Source organism: Ruditapes philippinarum, unplaced genomic scaffold, assembly GCF_026571515.1.
Source record: "Ruditapes philippinarum isolate M1 unplaced genomic scaffold, ASM2657151v2 ctg2098_1_1_1_1, whole genome shotgun sequence".
Taxonomy (NCBI): domain Eukaryota; kingdom Metazoa; phylum Mollusca; class Bivalvia; order Venerida; family Veneridae; genus Ruditapes; species Ruditapes philippinarum.
Window position 1 is genome coordinate 2306 of NW_026860044.1, and position 20638 is coordinate 22943.

The 20638-nt window shown below is 31.8% G+C and overlaps 2 protein-coding genes across 2 annotated transcripts in view; one reads left to right on the forward strand and one right to left on the reverse strand.

The window, feature by feature from the left end:
• Nucleotides 1-510: 510 nt before the first annotated feature.
• LOC132758698 (uncharacterized protein CXorf58-like) overlaps nucleotides 511-20638 on the reverse strand; it is a 77795-nt gene continuing 57667 nt past the window's right edge. Inside the window, exon 11 of the mRNA XM_060750391.1 lies at nucleotides 511-783. Within this exon, the coding sequence (XP_060606374.1) occupies nucleotides 577-783 (207 nt within the window). The 3' untranslated portion in view covers nucleotides 511-576. The remainder of the gene's footprint in view (nucleotides 784-20638) is intronic.
• The window catches only part of LOC132758696 (uncharacterized), a 38690-nt gene continuing 23077 nt past the window's right edge, over nucleotides 5026-20638 (forward strand). The window contains exons 1-2 of the mRNA XM_060750387.1: nucleotides 5026-5381; nucleotides 13089-13123. Of these exons, the coding sequence (XP_060606370.1) occupies nucleotides 5076-5381; nucleotides 13089-13123 (341 nt within the window). The 5' untranslated portion in view covers nucleotides 5026-5075. The remainder of the gene's footprint in view (nucleotides 5382-13088; nucleotides 13124-20638) is intronic.

A 20638-nucleotide genomic window follows, 5' to 3' on the forward strand; every position in this document is an offset into this window, starting at 1 on the left:
TTGCAAATAAATTAACTGTACCATAATAAATCAGTCATCAGTCTAGTCAAATGACCATCTTCTCACACATAAAATAATTTGCTTACATCATAAATGTGATTATATAGTTTATTATAATCACTGTACATTTATCATTACAATTATAACAACATAACATTTATATAAAACACAAATCACAGTACTTATTTAGCATTATAAATAAGCAACAGTACCAGTACAGTATCGTCATGTTTAAAAATGTACTAATTAAATCAATGAAAAATGGGGAATAAATATCAAGCATAATTTCAGAATACTATTATTGTTTTTAAAAAATGGTTCACTTTCTACAACAAAAAAGTTCGTTTTTGCAGAAAACATTTCCAAAGATCACTCCACTGGTTCAAATCTCTACTAGTTCAAATTTAATCAACATTTATCAATTATATTTTCATATTTAAATTATCACTGTTTCCACTTTTACAAATTTTATTTAAATTTATCTTAGAAATATATCCAGAAATCACTCTGCTTATGCAGGTTTAATCATCAATCACAGAAGATTTGTGGGTCCACAATTAACTTTAGTTTTGTATATCAAGAAATATTTCCAGAGATAAGTCTAGGAGTGCCAACTAAATCATCATTAAAGGAAAGTTCTTGTGTCCACTCATAAAGTTTTCTTGCTTCTCTCTCCCACTGTTCCCCCTCATCACCATATTCCCCTGTGATCCCGTACTTATCAAAATAATCCTCGGGTTTCTCAGAAACAGCTGTCTGTCCTCGAGAGTCCAACATATCTTCCTGAAAAATATCATCCATATGTTTATATATGTTTAAAACATATCATCACATAAAATCACAAAAACAGTGTAGAGTTTTTTGGTCTCTAAGCAGCTAGTTGAGATTGCATTATACACAGAAAGATTCAAACACCACAGTGAATCATATTACAGTGTTTAATATATTTCGTTTCCCAAACTTTGTTGTGGCGGTATAATAACATGTTTCAATAATCTTTAATTAATAATTAGTATCTCTACATTTAGCACATTATAAAATAGGCAAACATCTTTGAAAATAGGAAAAAAACTCTTTATTGAGTAGACTACTAAAAATAAGCAATATTTTTCAATTTTTCAAATAAGTTCATAAAATGTGATAGATTTTCTTCCCCCTTTAGGTTAGAATAAAGGCCACATTTGCACATTTTACATGTCATTTACTCAATGACTTTTCTGTTGTAACTGGTGGTTGTTAACACCTTAAATGCCTGTCAGTAAATTATTCTAGGGACCTACAAGTAAAACAAATGACCTCAAACTCAATTTATTTTTTCCTTACATAAGAGAATCTAAAACTTTTGACTTTCAATATCCGCCTGAAAAGTTGTATTAGTTCAAACAACTTAACCACCAGCCATGAAATTAAAACAAAGTCCATTAAAATGATGTTATACATTCAGATGTAGAAAGGTATAGATGGGGATGGACTAGTATTATGAGAAAACTGCAGTATAAAAAAAGATATGTTATAATGAAAGATTCCAAAGGAAAATAACACAAGAAATATGTGCAGAGAAAAAAGCAACAAAAATGTTTGACACAATAAAAGTGCATAAAAATATTTAGAAATAACCAAAATATTTTCTTTAAAACCCTTTGCATTTCAGATTTCAGAGTTTTAGGAGAAATACTAAAATCAGTAAAAACTGTTCTCTGTGCATCCGAAGTCTTTATATAGCCAAAGCAATATTTTTATCTTGTACAAAATCTCAACTTTAGGACATTTTGTTAAAAGTCTGTTTTAGGTGTGCAAACGCTGCATTTTTGTGTTTTAATTTCACCACTTAACAATATACAATCTTATTGAGGCAACATATAAATGTACTATTTACAAGTCAATATATCAACTGATAGTTGTAAATGGGCAGTTGTAAATAAATTTTAAAACAAAATCATGTTTCAGAGATGAACCATCGCTTACGAAACCATAGTTACTGAAGTCCTATAATATACTGTTTTCAATTTTGATCGTGAAATATTATGCATTTATCTCGGCTAGTTTTGATATATACAAAGTCATGATATATACATAATTTCAGAGCTGTAAAGGTTTTAAGAAACTGAGTAAAACCCTAAAGGTAAGTAAAACAACTCTAAAACAACCTAGCAGTCTTCACGTGATAATACTATAGCTTAAGAGTTTGATTTTGGTGAAATATATTTTTATGTATCATCAAGAAAGAAAGATTCCATTCATACTATCACCACAGCATCTTACCTTTACAAGAGGTAACCTTATAATCAATGGTTCAAGCTAGAAAATAAGTCCATATTTAGTAACCAATATCCCAAGATAACAAACTCTTCCATTGTGAATATTAAATTATGATAAATCACTTTAGTATCGATTTTTTGGGGGCGAATGCCTTATTTGCGAGACATTTTGAAATGAATGTTACATATGAAATAGCAATGCAATTGTCCATTCTATATTGTATTTTTTCCTTGTAATTTCTAAAATACTTAAAAAGTGGATAAATACTTTAAAGCTACATTAAATAAATATGTAAAAATATTTTTTGGCCTAAAAATCAAGCATTCTACAGTTTCATAAACCTTTTTTTACAGTATTGTTGTAAATTTAAATGTCATCATATATTGCTCATAAACCCCACGGTAACACTAAAGTTCGTATACGAATTTTAACATGCAAATGAAGACTATAATCAGCTCATGTATATATGCGCTACGTCACAGTGTTTTAGTTGCTATCCGGAACATCTTATTCAATTGCATATTATTTTTATAATGGTGATAAGTGTGTCTCTTTGTTTGTTAAATAGATTACTTTAAATTAAGAGCACATAGCATAAAATAATGAAATGCTAATAAGCAACAATGTGACTGCATGTTATAATCTTACAATATATTTTCTGACATTTAATTTCTAATGATCTGTTACATGTACATGCTTTTTTTTTAGTTTTAATACTAACAAATATATATAGAGAAAGTTGGTAGCATGATTTGTCATTTCCATATTAACATAAATATTGTCCTATATTAATCTTAGATATGTATTTTTGTAAATTTTGTTGTAAGAAGTTGAAGTAGTAATATTTTTTTCTGGTTCAATATCATGAGACGGGAGCTTGAACGAGCTTGAAGTTATTTTACAGACACTTAAAGAATACAGTATTAAATATATTGTACTTTCTATTATGTCTTCTGTTTTTAGTACAATAAAACCTGTCTTACAACACAAATGTCTTGGTTATTCCTCAAACTTTTTTATTAAGAAAATATGCTTGTTTAGTAAACAAAAGCTTTTTAGTGGAGAAAGGATACGAATAACATCTTTAGATAAGGGAGAGTGTGTTTGGGAGGTGCAGTAATAGGATTTCTAAAGGGGAGATAAACTGGACAGAGTTATGATTAATGCAAATCCTCTTATTGTAGTCTAGTATTGTCGACACTTTAAATGGGTATAACTTTGTACATGCATCACTGAACCTTAACATGCCACTAAAATGTACAGCTAATGTTAGCACAATAAATTCCTATAATATTCAATTGAATTTAAGACACGTGTTGCTCAGAAATGATGATTTTGTTTGTTTGTTTGTTTGTTTGGATTTTACGGCACGTCAACACATAAATGGTCATATCGTGCCGAATGCTATAATAGGCTTAAAATATTATGTAAAACTCTGCAAATGACAACGAAAAAGAGCCAATTAGATCCTTGAATACAAGTTTATCTCTTTCAAATAATCGATGATGTTTTTTGATGGAATTGTATTAAAGAGTTCTTTGAGCGAATTTACATTATAAAATCTATTACGGGCCTGTGAAAAATCATGACATTCCAGAAGAAAATGCTTGACAGTAAAATTTTCATTGCAAGCTACACAGAAAGGGACATTGTCATTCGTGAGGAGATAAGAGTGGGTGATTTTAGTGTGTCAAATTCGGCATCGAAGCAGAACTGTTTGATCATGGTGGTTTGACAAAGACAGAGATGGTGACACATCAAGAGATGGGTTTATATCATGAAGTTTATTAAAGACGGCATTGTCCCAATTTGCTTTCCAGAAATGATGAAGACAAAGTTTGTGTATGAAAAGGCATTAAAAGAGCATAATTTTGTTTGATTATGAAATGCAATTGTTGATTAAATGTGTTGAAAATAAATCATTCTGATTGAAATCAAAGCAAAGATCAGTTAAAAATTATGAAGCCCCATTAAGTTTGTATGTGATGTTGGGCGATTGTGTCTGTTTTTGAAATTCCTGACTATTTTAAAGCAAAGTTGAAGGCATGATAAACCGCATTATCAAATAGACAAACAAATAATCAATTAACAAACATTAAATGCATTTTTATCCAAGGGTAATAACTCAACCAAAAATGAAATCATTCAACTGAAACACTCATTAAATATGCCCAAGTACTTGAGCTAATGATCAGTCCTATAAAAGTTCACTCATATTACTTTTGTAGTATATAAGAATAAGTCCGTCAAAAGATTAAAAATAAATAAACGTAATTATAGAGCCATGACTAACCATTGTACTGGAAATAGCTGACGATATGCATAAGTAACTTAACTGTTCAAATGTACAACAGGCGGGTTTTGTCGCGGGTTAATCTAAACTTTAAGAGACATGTCCCTCTAACTTTTTGATTATGGATTGAACGCTGTTCTACCATTACTAATCAGTTACTAAACAAATGTGTGAACAATGGAAGCACACTATTTCATCCGCGCTAAGAAATGCAAATATTTTTTCCATTAGCTGGCCTAAAGTGTATTTGTACAATAGTAACAAGTTTTTAGCATCCTATTTGTTCAAAATTCTTATATGTAATTTTATCAGCTAAAATTGTTTTAAAAAAAACAAATTATTTCCTTATGACGTTTTTTCTTTCACTTTTTATGATACTTTTGAAAACTCAATTATCTTTCTTGAGATGTACAAAAATGTACATGTAAATCATTTCATATCAAAACTGAATTAGTACAAGGTCCATACTGAAGAGATAAATATTTAATGTTATGATAAATGAAACGAGAGACTAAGGTAAAATATGGCCGTTAGTGGGCGTAAATTTAGCCAGACCTTATACAAAGGATCGGATATAGAACATGATTTTCCATGTTCCCCGTGTTTTCAAGAAGGGAAGAATGTAGCTGCTATCAAACATTGTGTGGAATGTGATGAAAATCTGTGTCAAAAATGTTTAGGTGATCACAATAAGTTTTCAGTAATGAGAGGACATCAGTTACTAGACACGGTAAAACAGCTGAGCGGGAAAAAGCAGGAATTACCAAGTCAGAGATGTGAGAGACATGGGGGAAAATTGATAGATGTCTACTGTCCTGGTCATGATAAGGTTGGCTGCTCAACGTGTATATCCGTTGAACACAGGTTTGAAAAATTCTACTTTCGGTTTCGGTGTATTGTCAGAGTAAGACTCAACCAAATATTTAATAGATTAACAGCCTCTTTTTGCCGTCTGATAAGGTTGGCTGATAAGGTCGTAAGAACCAACCAGGAAAAAATATTATTTTGTTAACAATAACAACTTTTTTTGGTCGCTAAAATGAATTTAAAGTATATTGTATCATTGGTCCAGAAATAGCAATACACTGTCAGTACAATATTTTCTTTAGGGTCTATCAACTTGTACGTTTTAACTAGAGGTAAATCGGCCAATTTAAACCTGTGAAAACTGGCAGAAATCGGCATTCTCTGTGTCTTTTGTTGTTAAGATAACTTCTAAAATAAAGGTTAAATATCAGTATCTCATTTTTAAAACAGGCATGTCGCCTAACTTACGAAATAAAAAAGTATTGACAGACTGACAATGGTTTTTTCAAGATAATTTTTAGCACATTTTGATATTTCATATGGATTTCTCCTATTTTCTCTTTATTTCAGTGACTATAAAGGAATAAGTTACATACCATTATGTACTAGCATATATAAACATTATGCGCTTAAAATTTCTAATGTCTATTTCATTGCAGTGGTTGCAAAGGTATTAGTTACATACCTGACATAGCGTGTAGAATTGAAACCTCAGAGAAACAAGAACTTCTTGAAGCCGATATAAGCACTCTACAGTCTCGTTTCCATGCCTTAAAACAAAACAAACAGAAAGAACTAGAAAATGCGAAGACAAATAAACGTTAATTGATTCAAGAAATAAAATCAGAAAGGAAGAAAATCAACGACCATTTGGACAAGATGGAACAGGAACTTCTTCAAGAAGTGGATGAGACCTTTCAGATAAAACTGCAACATTCAGAGTTGAATGTGAAACAAATTGATGAGAGGATTGCTGTACTACAAGAAAGTCTGAAGAAGATAAATGCTGCTAAACAGGAAAACGAATCTGAGAAATTTGTACAGATCAAACTTGTCAACGAGGAGAAGAAAATTGCACGCGACAGTTTAGAAGACTTGGAGGAGTCAAGAAAAACTAAGCACATATTACGTTTGATTCAGTACAGACTTCGATCTGATTTTCGGGTTATTAGAACAACACATTTGGATTATATTATACTTCACGTTTCCAAATGATGATGGAATAAATGTGTCCGAATTTAATGCTTCGACTTGGAAGGATGACAAGGAGTCATGTAAATAGTTTGGCAATGTGCACGTTTGATAACGGTGCATTTTTATGACAGTTATCCTTAACAATAATATGTGTAAAGAAAATTGGAATGATTCCTTCCAGGTCATTTCTTTGCTGAATCTTACTGACAATCCTGTTGGTATTTGTCAGATAGACTCGTCACTGCTGGCTGTTACTCTAATGAATGTTAAGACAGTTCAGATTATCTCTCAGAAAGAGCCTATGAAGTTACAACGGTCCTTTAAAGTCGGCGATAGATGTCGAGGTATTGCATACAATGACGGGATGATTTATGTTTGCTGCGGCGGATACAAGGATCGTGGTGAAGGTGTTGGTCATCTGGATGTATATACTATTTCTGGGAAATTGGTTTTATCTCATTATGATGAGATTATATGTCCTGTAAATGTTACAATTTCAAACACTACAATGGAGGTATTCGTGATAGACATGCATAAAGGTATCCTAAAAATAAATGAAAATCGACGCATGAGGTCCTTAACTGTAGATAACAAACAGTTCTCGAATCCTTATTGTATTTGTAAGATAAACATAAGTCAGTATTGTGTTGGTTTTTATACGACTCACAATTTTCTTTTGATGTCATATGACGGGAAGGATCAGGTAGAACTGCCAATTAGTGAAGATGGTTCAATAAATCCTATCTGTTTATGTTTTGATAACAAAACTTCAAGACTTGTAGTTTCCTGTTTGGAAAGTGACAAACTCACAGTTTGTAATTTAAAGATAAGTGACTAATTTGTCATAAAACGAGAAATGAAACTTGTAAAATAAAAGACTGGGCTAGTGGGCAGGGACAGTACCGTCTATGAACAGGCTCAATCACACCGAGGCGAGATTCTGTTTTTCTTCCTTTTTTGGGACATTTGTGAATATGTCGGTATTTTCTTTATGAAATCTGAAGTACCGCTTAAGAAATGAAGAAAGTGTACCACTGAAAACGTTTGTTATCGATGAAGAAGTGGTGAAATATAGTTTTTATCACGAACTATATAAAATTCACATACTTTGTATATGCTGTTGGGAATAGGCGTAAAATGAAACAAACACAACTTTGTATTTGTACCTGTATGTCAGCATCCAATTTAAACGCATAGTGTGATGACGAGTGTGTCTCATTGTGTGTTAATTAGATGACTTGAAAATATGACAGTATAATTTACTTACATGCTAATAAAAGACCGACTGCATGTTTTAATCATTATAAATATTTTCTGACATCAGTTTTTAAGATCAGTTTGCATGTACAAGTATATTGTTAGTTTTAATACGCAAAAATGTGTATAGAAAGTAGTATGACTTGTAACTTTCATATTTACATAAAACTTGCCCTGAAAAAGGGAACTTTACAATATGTAATATATGTTTTTGTGTGTTTGTGAATTTTGTTTCAAGAAGATGAAGAAGGAATATCTTTCTGTTTCAATATAATCATGAGAAGAGAACCTGTACGGTTTGTATATCATTTTACACAGACACTTCGGGAATACAGTATTATTCCCAGCTAGTGTACCTTCTATGTCTTCTTATCTTAGTACAATAAAACCTGTCTTACAACACAAGTGTCTTGGTTATTCCTCAATTAAGAGACAGACTTGTTGAGTATGGTGGCTGATGTCTGCCATTTTTTGTCTTCACCCCTCAAGATATGTTCACTTACCGTGTCTTCGCCTCCGATGTTTGACGGCGCCGACACAAAAACACGGTACATTTTAGGAGAAATAACGATATTTTGATAGGCGAACCGTACATGTATGTTCATTTAACAAGAGGCTAAAACATAGGAACAACATATTATTAGATAAGGGAGAGTGTGTCAGTGTTGAAGGGACAGTAATCAGATTTATAAAAGGAGATAACTAAAAAATATAAACTAGACAGAGTTATGGTTATTGCACATTGCAAACTATAACTTTGTATATGAATCACTGAACCTTAAAACTTGCCACTAAATACACAGCTAATGTTAGTCCAATAACTTCCTATGAAATTCAGAATTCAAGACAGTTGTTGCTCAGAAATGACACAGACAAATTTTGTTTTTGAATAGGCATTAACAAGGCATAAATTTGTTGAACGCAATCTAGTCAGCAATTGCTGAAAAATGTTCGGAAAATTACAGATGAAATGGCAGTCACGAGACAAAACTCTAAAAGAAATGAAGATTGAAGCATAGTTGTTAAAAATAGTACTTCAAAATGAAATCTGTTTTCAAATGAACACCATCATACATGTATATCAAGAAATTATAATAATATTCTCTAGTATGACATGAAGAAATAATTTGTATACAACATGGTTCTTCAAATTCTATTTTCTATGATATTGCTAGCCAAGGACCGTTTAGCTCAACGGGTAGAACTTAGTTTGCGGACTTTATGACTGTGAATCACACTAACCAGATTCGATTCCCGGATGGTGCAGGTCACTTTCCTTGTGATTGGTCATCAAAACCTTTCTATGCTCATTCGCACTGTAAGAAGTATAGAAGTTCCTTGCAAAAATGATAGCACTAGTGATGGTAAACTACTTGGCAGTCTGAACAGGAACAATGGGAAGGCTTGAACTGTGCTCTGGTAAATTTTAAGTGGCTTACTGCCATGATGCAGAGGGTAAACCACAAAAGCCACAACTATATGGCAGACCAATAGTAGACTTGGTCACTATTAATTGTAGACTTGGCCGGGTCACTGCCACGAATGAAAGCTAGCGTAGTATTTACTACATATTAAGTAGACTAAAACAAATTTATTTTCTCATTTTATAAAACAATATGTGATATTAAATAAAGGTATATATAAATACATAACAAAACAATATCTGTCCATTTCAGACATAAACAAATCACTGATACAACATAATATTGTTTTTATGATATTTTTGGAAATATTCAGGAGAAATATGGGATAGCCTTCCAGTAGATCACTCTAGTAAATTCTATATGTATTTGTTTTAGTTTGCTTATTGTAAAATATTAAAACTTTCAAAAAGATTTCTTCAATGTTAAAAAATTGCTTTATGATACAGGCAATTAAACATTTGATTTGCACTCCAAAATAAATATTGACAAAGTTAATTTAAGTTGATACACCAAATAAAATGCTTCTCTCAGTTAAAAATGTTTCCTCATGAAGACACAAATGTTTGTTTAATAATCTGAATTACACAAAAACAACTTCACCTTCATGATATTTATTTTAATAAGCTTTATTTAGTTTTCTTTATTTAGCAAGGACTCAACAAGAATTGCAAATTTAAAGTTTATAGACCAGAGCTTCCTAGGATAGAACAACCAGTCTTAAACTTATTTAGCACAAAACACAAACACAGTTTTGCAATAGGCTAGGCGTACGATAGAACTATTAAAAGGCTGCTCAAAATTGTCCTTCACAATCAAAACCGAGCGTTCTAACGGCTATACTACGTAACGCGCAGAACTTAAAATAATGATTTGAACAATATGTATCCATTGGCAATGGCCGTTCACTGAACAAAAGCTTCAGTAAACTATTAAACTTGAAATCCTTGTGCAAGCATATAAATAGTTTTTCCGATAAATTATGAACAGTTTTCATGTCCATACATCAAATAATAGAGAGAATAAAACAGGATAATTAGCCTAATTATATATTGAAAATTGTTATAATACATAATATATCAGTCATCAGTCTATCAACAATGACCTTCGTCTCGCACATGAAATTATTGCTTACTGCCTTACATAATAAATGTGATTATATAATTTATTATAATCACTGTACATTATATCTTTATAATTATAACAACATAGCATTTAATATATAAAACACGTATCACATTACTTATTAAGCTACATAAATGAGTAACAGTACCACAATATCGTCATGTTAACATATGTATGTCTAAAACAGTCTAAAAACTTATTGAATCAATAAAAATGTAAGAATACCAATAATAATTTCGGAATAATATCGTTTTTTAAAAAAATGTTTCTTTCTCTACTCCCAACAAAGCTCATTTGTCTAGAAAATATTTCCAGAGATCACTCTACTAGTTCAAATTTAATCACCATTAATTTCAGTTTATAAAGGAAAGGTCTATAGTGTGAAAAACCGAATAATATCATACCTTTTTCTGACACAGATTTTAGATGCGGTTTATCGGTAATAAATACGGTGGTCTTTGACTGAATAAAGTTTTAACAGGGAAGCTGATAGTCAATGTCTCAGAACGTTTGATATAATTAATGACTTGTGCGTCAGAAATAAATATTTTTTTCCTTCTTTAGAAAGAGCAAACATATGTTTAATAACGTTGGAATAATGGTTTCAGAGCATGTAAGATACTGAAAGAAGCCCCTCATGTGAAATTATTTGTCACAAAAGAAGCAAAAATTAAACAAAGTGGTATATAATTTTGATAGCCGTACAAAATACCAAATCGTTATGATAACTGTCCGAATTACCAAAAGGTATATAACAGAAGAAAAAGATGAACAGAACAGAACATATACTTGATCAATATTAAAAATGAGCCAATATGACTCCTATTCTATACAAACATGTAATAATCAAATACATGTGTATTTCATTAAATACAATTACTATATTAACTGGCGTAATATAAATAGTGCAAACCAAAAGCCACGCCATTTTATGACAGAAATACGTAATAATTATGATTGAAAATATGTTTGAGAACCATTTTAAATTTAAATATAACCACTGATGTACAATTATTTTAAACAAATCAGACTTAATGACAACAGGATGGCATTTTGTACTTCCGGTTTCTACAAATATAATAATAAATATATAAATAATGTTTTGTTTACTTTTATATCTATAAATTTACTTATTTTAGGTGGATATTTACTTGATATATTGGATAAAAACTTACCAACTCCCAGCGTTAAATTACTATTTCTTATTTGTTTGGGTCGTCAGACCAAACAAATAATGGTAGCGAAATTTCAGACCCTGATGTTCTTATTTGCAAATGCCGAAAGTAGTCCAAACTCCTCGAAGCGGTTACTTCCCTTTATATGTACATTAACGCCGAAAAATTAAGGGGAGATCACTGCGTAAAAAGATTGTCAAAGGACAGGCGCATTAATGTTCTTTACGAAAAAAAAAAAAGATCCCGATTGGTCGAATATTTCATATATTGTGTTATTCTTTTTTTTCTTTTTTTTTCTGATCGAAGACCAGTAAATACAAAGCTGACACAGCGGTTTAACGACAAACCTAACATCAAGTAGTTCTCAAAACAGATTAAAACTAGCGATTTAAAAGAAAGAAATATTTTTATTTTGTTACAAGTATCCGACAAATTACAACGCATTCAAGTTTAAAAGTAGCGTTGGTTTATAGAATTGTCGATAAATGCACAATCACAAATAACGCGGATGAATATGATTTTATCAATGAAAATGCTATTTTTAGCGATGTCGATTTACCGAATACTACACAATATAAATCTGGAATATATAGATTCTACATGTCGGCCTGTTAGGGGCGAGAAGATTTTCGTTAAATTATTTTACTTCAATTTTAAACAACAGGTTTATCCTGAACAAAATACCTCGAAATTAATAAGATTAACAAACCCGAAAATGCAATGGAAATTCTAAATTTAGAATTCAGGGCATTGTTTGTATAACTTCTCCGTGTGCAGGCGTAACGCGCTCGATTAGTGTGTGAGGTTTGCAGTTCAAATCCCAGTTGAGGCAAACATTTTTAAATTCTTTTTTAAGTGTCTTTGTTAAGGAAGTAGCCACGGATATGCAAGTGATAAAGTGTGGCTATCATATAAAAGGATGAAACAATAATATTTTTTGATGCAACTCTAGCTTTTCTGCAAAATCCGTCGATAAATTGTATACAAACTCTGTGTTGCATCTAGCAAGGATTAATTCATCAAGTACATAAAAAATAGACTGGTATACAGGGATAAATACATACAGATATACAGTACGATTTAGATTGCAAAGATCAAAAAAATACCACAGAGCTTGCAGCCCTTTGATTTAGTTTCCTGTGTAGTTCAAGGTCCTTATCCGGTGACTGACGGAAAGGGCCGAAAAGTTGCGATTTGAAAATCAGCCACGAAACAAGGAAGTTAAAACTTCAGCTGAGAAATATGGCCGTAGACGGGCGTAAATTAAACCAATCTTTGTATCAAGGATCGGATTATAGAACATGATTTTCCGTGTTTCTCCTTGTACTAAAGAGGGGAAGAATGTGGCTGCTTTTTAAACACTGTGTGGAATGTGATGAAAACTTGTGTCAAAAATGTTTAGGTGATCACAATAAGTTTTCAGTAATGAGAGGACATCAGTTACTAGACAGGTTTTAAAACAAGCTGAGCGGGAAAAAAGCAGGAATTTACCAAGTCAGAGATGTGAGAGACACGGAGGAAAATTGATAGATGTTCTACTGTCCTGGTCATGATAAGGTTGGCTGCTCAACGTGTATGACCATTGAACACAGGTTTGAAAAATTCTACTTTCGTTTTCGGTGCATTGACAAGTAAATAATATTGACGTAAGACCCAGTCAGGGAAAACAAATATTTAATAGATTAACAGCCTCTTTAATTTTTGTCGTCGTATATCGATGAACACAGGTTTAAAAACTTCTACTTTCGGTTTCGGTGTATTGACAAGAAAATTATTTTGACGTTAGACCCAACCAGGAAAAACAAATATCTAGATTAACAGCCTCTTTTTGTCGTCTGATAACGTTAGCTGCTCAACGTGTATATCCGTTGAACGCAGGTTTGAAAATTTTACTTTCGGTCATGGACATTATTTTGTCATAAGAACCAACCAGGAAAAAATTATTAAAAATAGCCTCTTTTTTGTCGTCAAAATGAATTTATAGTATATTGTATCATTAGTTCAGAAATAGAAATAAACTTGTCTATCAACTGGCACGTTTTAACTCGAGGTAAATCTGTGATCGCCATTCTCTATATGTATTTTGAAGTTTAGATAACTTCTAAAATTAAGGTTGAATATCTGTATCTCATTTTATAACAGATGACATTTATTATCCACCGCCGAAAAGGCGGCGGGGGATATAGAAATAGTCTCCGTCCGTTCGTCCGTCCGACCTTCCGCCGGAGCATATCTCAAAAAGTATTTGAGGTATCAACTTGAAACTTCATAGGTGGATAGATCTCATTGAGGAGGAGTGCAGTGCACAAGAATGATAACTCTACCCTGCATAATTTTTGAGTAATTGCCCTTTGTCATTTTTCAAAATTAATTTTTGTCCAGAGCATAACTTCATAGGTGCATAGATATCTTTCAGGAGGTGTGCAGTGTACAGGAATGATAACTCTACCTTTCATAATTTTTTAGTTATTGCCCTTTGTTATTTATCATACTTAATTTTTCACCTGAGTGGGGCATAACTCAAAAAGTGTTTGAGATGTCAAAATGAAATGTCATAGGTGGATAGATCTTATTGAGGAGGAATGCTGTGCACAAGAATGGTAACTCTTTGCTATATATTGCCCTTGTTATTTTTCATACTATTTTGTCCGGAGCTTATCTCAAAAAGTATTTAAGGTATCAACTTGAAATTCATAGGTGGATGGATCTCATTGAGGAGGAGTGCAGTGCACAAGAATAATAACTCTACCCTGCATATTTTTTGAGTTATTGCCCTTTGTTATTTTTCAAAATTAATTTTTGTCCAGAGCATATCTCAAAAAAGCCTTTGAGATATCAACATGAAACTTCATAGGTGCATAGATCTCAGTGCAGTGCACAAGAATGATAACTATACCTTTCATAATTTTTGAGTTATTGTCCTTTGTTATTTTTTATACATAATTTTTCACCTGAGTGGAATATAACTTGTGTTTGAGATGTCAACATGAAATGTCATATGTGGATAGATCTTATTGAGGACGAATGCTGTGCGCAAGAATGATAACTCTTCCCTATATAATTTTTATGTCATTGCCCTTTGTTTTTTTTATACTATTTTGTCTGGAGCTTATCTCAAAAAGTATTTGAGGTATCAACTTGAAACTTCATAGGTGGACAGATTTTACTGAGGAGGGGTGCATCACACAAGAATGATAACCTACCCTGCATTATGTAATAGAAAGAGCACCGAAACACGAGGTTATCTGATTTGTACGAGGGGGCGTAGCCCCCGAGTATTAATCAGATTACCGAGTGTTTTTGGTGTTCTTTCTCTTTTGTATCATAGTCAAACATAAAAACACGTTCCCTGTTGTCACAATATGAAACCCCGGCAAAAATGAACCAATGAACGAACATCTGAATATGATATTTCTGTCGCTTTCCCTTTCTCTGCCGTCACAATATGTAAACCCCAGCAAAAATGAGCCAATCAATGGGCATGCTCTGGAGTGCGGGTAACTAATACCCGCACTCCAGTTAACGCACTGTGCATGTATATATGTATACGATTTAACCCTGACACATTTTCAACAGAAAGGTCTCCAAACTATGATACAATTTTCAGTTATTGCCCTTTGTTATTTTCAGCCATCAGTATTCACATAGGTTTCAAATCTGTAATCACTTCAGCCATCAGTTTTCATTACCAAAAGACCTCTTAAAATTGAATTATTCTGCTCTACTACATATACATTCTGCCAATGAGCAAACACTTGTGGCGGGGGATGACCATGTTGACATGGCTCTTGTTTAATATTGATGTCCTATTTGGAAAAAATATAACAATATAATTATAATTTATTGACAGACTGACAATAGTTTTTTACGGAAGAGCATTAGTGCCAGGTGTATGTTTTTTTATTAACTCGAAATTTCGAGTTACTAACTCGATATTTCGAGTAAATAAAAAACAATTTTACCAGATGACTTTTAGCACAGATACTTTAATTATTATTTCATATTGATTACTCCTATTGTCATTTTTATTGCAGTGGCTGTGAAGGAATAGGTTACATACCATTATGTACAAGCATATATAAATATTATGTGCTTAAAATTTCTAATGTCTATTTCATTGCAGTGGCTGCAAAGGTATTAGTTACATACCAGACATAGCGTGCAAAACTGAAACTTCCGAGAAACTAAAATATCTTGAAGCCGATATAAGCACTCTACAATCTCGTTTCACGTTTTTAAAACAAAACAAACAGGAAGAAGTAGAGAATGCAAAAAAGGAAAAAAATCAATTGATTAAAGAAATAAAATTTAAAAGAAAAGAAATCAACGACCGTTTGGACAAAATGGAACAGGAACTTCTTCACGAAGTGGATATGACCTTTCAGACTAAACTGCAACATATAGAGTCGAATATGAAACAAGTTGATGAGAGGATCGCTTCACTACAAGAAAGTCTGAAGAAGATAAATGCTTCTAAACAGGAAAACGAATCTGAGAAATATGTACAGATCAAACTTGTCATCGAGAAGGAGAAAATTGCACGCGATAGTTTAGAAGATTTGGAGAGGTCAAGAAGAACAGACGCAATACGATTTGAGCCATACAGACAAGCGACTGATTCAGAATGCAACACAGTTGGAAATATACTACACTTTCCCATTATTGAAGTTAAACAATGTGCTGAATTTAATGCGCAACTAAAGAATGACAAGGTGTCATGTAGTATTTCAAGCATGTGCATGTGTGAAGACGGGTGCATTATTATGACAGATTACAACAATAAATGTATAAAGAAAATGAATGATTCCTTCCAGATCATATCTTCGCTGAATGTCACCGACAATCCTAGTTAGTATTTGTGAGACTAGACTCGTCAACTGAATGGCCGTTTACTCTGATAAATGATAGGACTGTTCAGTTTATCTCTCAGAAAGAACCAATGAAGCCTACAACAGTCTTTCAAAGTCGGTGATAGATGTCGGGGTAAATTGCATACAATGACGGGATGATTTATGTTTTGTTTGTGGTGGATTTCAAAGATCGTGATGAAGGCGTTGGTTTCATCTGGAGGCTAATATACTGGTGTCTGGGAAATTGGTTTTATCTCATTATGATGAGATTACATTGCCTGTAAAAGTTACAATTTCAAACACTACTATGGAGGTATTCGTGATCGACGGGTATAGAAATATCATCAACATAAATGAAAACCGAAGCATGAGGCCCATTACTGTAGATAAAAAGTTATTCTCGTATCCTCGTTATATTTGTAAGATAAACAAAAGTCAGTATTGTGTGGGTTTTCATAAGTCTCACAATTTTCTTTTGATGTCACATGACGGGAAGGATCAGGTAGAACTCCCAATAAGAGAAGATAGTTTAACAAGTCCTACCTGTTTATGTTTTGATAACAAAACTTCAAGACTTGTAGTTTCCTGTTCTGAAAGTGACAAAATCAAAGTTTATACTTTGAAGATAAGTGACTGATTTGTCACAAAACGAGAAATAAAACTTTTGACATTCGTGCATATGCGGGTTTTTCTGTATGAAATCTTAATACCGCTTGTGTATCACTGAAACGTATGTTACATATGAAGAACTGGCGAAATATAGTTTTTATCATGACCTATATATAAAATTCACATAGTATGTATCCGTACCAATATGTCAGCATCTAATAAAATGCAAATTGTTCTATAATGAGTACGAGTGTGTCTCTTAGTTTAATTAGATTACTTTAAAATAAGACAGTATAATATACTATATTGTTAATAAAGCAACAGGCTAACTACGTGTTATAATCTTAAAATGTATTTTCTGACATCCGTTTAAAGAACAGTTTGCATGTACATGTATATTGTTAGTTTTACCCAACGATGTGTAAAGAAAGTAGTATGATTTCCATATTTACATAAAACTTGTTCAGAAAAATAGAACTTTACAATATGTAATAAATTGTATATGTTTTTGTGTGTTGAAGAAGTAATATATTTTTTGTTTCAATATAATCATGAGAAAAGAACCTGAACTGTTTGTAAATTATTTTACACAGACACTTAAGGAATAGAGTATTATTTCTAGTGTACTTTGTATATTTTTTATTTGAGTAGAATTACAAATAAACATGTCTTACAACACAAGTGTTTTGGTTATTCCTCAATTAAGAGACAGACTTGTTTAGTATGGTGGCTGATTTCTGCCATTTTTTGTCTTCACCCCTCAAAAGTCATAGGGGGGAAACACGAAAACACGATAATATGCTCACTTATCGTGGATTCGCCTTCGAGTTATAATGGTATTTTTTTATATAAAATAAATCTTGTTGATAATGATAGAAGAGCAATGTTTACTGTGATTCAAAAGTCCCGTAAATTATGTCTACCAATTTCTTTGCAACTACATTTTATTTAACTCGATGGTTGTACCTATCCTTCTTTATGGAAGTGAAGTTTGGGGATTCGAATTCAAATTCTAGAGAAACTTCAGTTGTATTTTTGTAAATTTATTTTGAATTTGAAAGCTTCTACACCTAATTGTATGGTTTATGGTGAGTTAGGCATATTAACATTAGTCTTACAAGTGAAAGCAAGAGTTTTGTGTTTCTGGAGTAAAATTATTAATGCGAAGGAAAATAAGGCATGTAAACTTCTTTTGAAAAATATCTAGATGTACTTCCATTTGACATAGGCAAATATTATGTAAGTTTAGAACAATGAATCACCTATTACCAATTACTATTTGTTTGTTTGTTATAACCAGTTGCATATTATATGCCTTGGTTTAATAGAAACTGAAACTGACTTTTGAGAGCGCCATTACGAAGACACGATATATTTTAGACGAAATAACAATATTTAAGGCGAACTATGTGTAGTAAGAAAGAGAGGTTAAAACATAAGAATAACTGTTACTACATAAGTGAGAGCGTGTCAGTGTTGAAGGGGACGTGTCAGTGTTGAAGGGGACGTAATCAGATATATAAAATGGAGATAACTAAAAAATTAAACTGGACAGAGTTATGATTATTGCACATTGCATATCTATCGTTGTCAACTATAACTTTGTATTTGAATCAATGAACCTGATATTGGCACTAAAATGCACAGCTGAAGTTAGTTAACACAACAGCTTCCTATGAAATTCAGAGGAATTCAGAACAGTTGTTGCTAAGAAATGACTCAAACAATATTTTTCTTTTGAATCTTTTGAATAGGCATTAACAGAGCACGATTTTGTGGGGCATGATTTTGTGAGAAAGGTCATTGAACTCAATCTAGTCGGCGATTGGTGAAAAAGGTTCGGAAAATTACAGATGAAATAGCATTCATGAGACAGCACTTTAAAAGAGCATAGTTGTTAAAAATAGTACTTCAAAATAAAATATGTGTTCAAATGAACATCATTCTAATTTAGGAAATGATAATTATATTCTGTAGTTTAACATGAAGAAATAATTAAGATACAAATATGTATGGTTCTTCAAATTCTATTTTCTATGATATGCCTAACCAGTTACAGTTCAGCTCAATTGGTAGAACTAAGTTGGTAGAGCATTGGACTGTGAATCAGACGCCCTATGTTCGATTCCCGGACAGTGCAGGTCAATTATCTTGTGAAACACATTAAGAAGATTATACTTTATATAAAACAAATTTATTTTCCCATTTTTATAAAACAATATGTGATATAAATCAAGGTATATATAAATGCATAACAAAACAATATTTTTCAATCTTAAACAACATCCCTGATACAGCATGATATTTCTGCAAATATTGATATTTCTGGAAATTTGACATTTTTGGAATATTAATATTTCTAAAAATTTGCAGGACAAATATGGAACATCTTTCCAATAGTTCACTCTTGTTAAAAGTTTATGTATTTTTCTTGGCTTCCTTTCCATTTTAGATGTTGTTCAACGAATTCAGAGTATACGGATTGTAAAATATTAATACTTTCAAAAAGATTACTTCAATGTTAAAAATAATTTGCAATATGATACAGGCAATTGAATATTTTATTTGCACGCCAAACAATATTGACAAATTAAGTAGATATATTTTTGTCATGTGATTTACTTTACACCAAATAAAATGCTTTGTCAGTTTAAGATGTTTCCCCATCAAGACAAAAATGTTTGTTTGTTATTCCAAGTAACACCAAAAACAGTTTCCCCTTCATGATATTTATTTTTAAAAGCTTAATTTAGTTTTCTTTATTTAGCAAAGACTCAACAATAATTGCAAATTTAAAGTCTATAGATCAGAGCTTCCATAACCTTAATTTCATAAAAACAACAAACCCAGTTTTTTGCGTGGGCAAGGGGCATAGACTTGATAACTTTTAGAAAGGCTTCCAAAAATTGTTCCTTTACAATCAAAACCAAGCGTAGAACAGCTATACTTTGTAACGCACAGGATTTGAACAATTATGTATCCATGTAAGGATGTCCTGAACAAAGCTTCAAGTATCATTAAACTTGAAATCCCTTTAAGAAATAATGAAGTATTCCAAAATTAAAACAGAACCATTACACAAATAAAGCAGGATAACAGGACAAAGGTGTTAAAGGTTGAAAGCATGAGCCTAAAATATATTGATTTTTTTTTGCAAATAAATTAACTGTTACAATTTATAATCCGTCACCAGTCTAGTCAAAATGATTATTTTCTCACCACTAAAATTTAATTTGCTTACTATAAATGCGATTAAATAACTTCATTAAAATAAATACTTACGTATTTCCCATTACATTATTAGGAAATATATAACATATAATGTATATAAAAAAAAATATCACAAGATTTATTCAAGCGTCATTAATAAGCAACAGTACCACTACAGTATTGTCATGTAAACATATGTATGTCTAAAAATGTACTAATTAAATCAATAAAAAATGAAAAAATATCAAGCATAATTTCAGAATACTATTATCGTTTTTAAAAAATGGTTCTCTTTCTACTCCAAACAAAGTTCATTTGTGTAGAAAATATTTGCAGAGATCACTCTACTAGTTCAAATTTAATCACCATTGATCAATTATATTTTCATAATTAAAGTACCATTTTAAATCAGGCCCCGTTTCCACTTTTTACAAATTT